The sequence below is a fragment of the Acanthisitta chloris genome, unplaced genomic scaffold (assembly GCF_000695815.1).
Source record: "Acanthisitta chloris isolate BGI_N310 unplaced genomic scaffold, ASM69581v1 scaffold18762, whole genome shotgun sequence".
NCBI classification, from domain to species: domain Eukaryota; kingdom Metazoa; phylum Chordata; class Aves; order Passeriformes; family Acanthisittidae; genus Acanthisitta; species Acanthisitta chloris.
The window spans coordinates 21,260-22,956 of NW_008662387.1; the positions used below are offsets into that span (position 1 = coordinate 21,260).

The 1,697-nt window shown below is 39.7% G+C and overlaps 1 protein-coding gene across 1 annotated transcript in view; it reads left to right on the forward strand.

The window, feature by feature from the left end:
* The window catches only part of EIF3A (eukaryotic translation initiation factor 3, subunit A), a gene marked incomplete at its 3' end in the record, with an annotated part of 20,830 nt that extends 20,143 nt beyond the window's left edge, over positions 1–687 (forward strand). The window contains exon 18 of the mRNA XM_009070585.1: positions 527–687. Coding sequence (XP_009068833.1) covers positions 527–687 — 161 coding nt within the window. The remainder of the gene's footprint in view (positions 1–526) is intronic.
* Positions 688–1,697: the final 1,010 nt, after the last annotated feature.

A 1,697-nucleotide genomic window follows, 5' to 3' on the forward strand; every position in this document is an offset into this window, starting at 1 on the left:
AGGAGAAACTGTTAGAACTTCTGTTTGTGTCAACAGGAAGTAGCTATGGCTGACTGCAGCTGTTGTTCATACACTTATTCATAAGTGGTTTTTTTTAGGGTATTTGCAGATATCCTATACTATAAAGTAAGTATGTGGCACAAAGGGAACCATGTTATTGTTTAAACTGCACCAGAAACAATAAAGTTAGTTAAGACTATACCTGAAACTGTTAGAACTTCTGTTTGTGTCAACAGGAAGTAGCTATGGCTGACTGCAGCTGTTGTTCATACACTTATTCATAAGTGGTTTTTTTTAGGGTATTTGCAGATATCCTATACTATAAAGTAAGTATGTGGCACAAAGGGAACCATGTTATTGTTTAAACTGCACCAGAAACAATAAAGTTAGTTAAGACTATACCTCATTTGTTCAAACTCCTGATAGTTCAATGTTCTTCACAGTGTGACAAGTGAGTTTTTAATGACATGGTATGCTCTGAAAGGAGTAAATTATATGTTGAAAATCTTCATTTGAAAGTATTTAGGGAGAATGTTCCTCATTTCTTTTGACACACAGGAATCTCGTTGGGGTGATAGAGAGTCTGAAAGCTCCTGGAGAAGAGGTGGTGAACCCGAATCCGAATGGCGACGAGCACCTCTGGAAAGGTATCAGTGGCTTTTAAGCACCAGTTGTACTGGGCTCAAAGTATGTTGTTACTTCTGAAGTGGCACTAACTGAGGAATTCCTCATGCCTTTACATTGGTGAAGGGACCCGAGCACAGGTCCCATGAGGAGAGGCTGAGAAGAGGAGCCTCAGGGGAGACCTTATCACCCTCCCTGACAGGAGGTTGGAGTCAGGTGGGGGTTGGTCTCTTCTCCCAGGCAACCAACAGCAGGACAAGAGGTCACAGACTCAAGCTCTGCTGGGGGGAAGTTTAGGTTGGATATTAGAAAGAGATTTTTTTATGGGCATGGGAATATGCTGCCCAGGGAGGTGGTGGATTCAGCATCCCTGGAGGTTTTCAAGCTGAGACTGGATGTGGCACTTAGTGCCATGGTCTAGTGACCACAGTAGGGTTGGACTCTGATCTCAGGTCTTTTCCAATCTGTTTGATTCTGTGATTCTGTGATCTCTGAAGGTTACATTCTATTAAAAAGCTGGTGTGCAAGGATCACAAAATGAAAGAGAGGCTTTATCTTGGAATGTATTCTGATAACATTTCAGTGGTATTTACCTTAGATACGTGAAGGCTAGCATACACCTTCTGCCAGTGACAAACAACTTGCTTACTTGATTTCCTTTGTTAAATTAAAAATGTCTCTCCCACTTACACATTGGTGTCAGATGTATAAATACAGAATGGGGAAGGATGACAAGTAAATGCAAGTTCCTGAAGGATGAACTCTGAGACATTTTTCCAGTTAGAAAACTGACAGTAATATATAAGAATAGTAAAGTCAAAATTTGAAGTCTTAAACTATTCAAGTCTCAGAGTGAGTCACAGAGCAGAAAATACATGCCATAAATTAAACAAAGTTCTGAAGGACTATTGAGCAGAGAAGGATGGATTTCTGGAGGAAGAATATTCTGAAGGTAGTTTGCACTTTTACAAAAAATCCACTCTTGTTCACATCTGTGTATTTGAGGGGGTTGGATATGTTCACTAATAATGAAGACTATTGTTTTCCTTGTTATATATATCTATAAATATGTT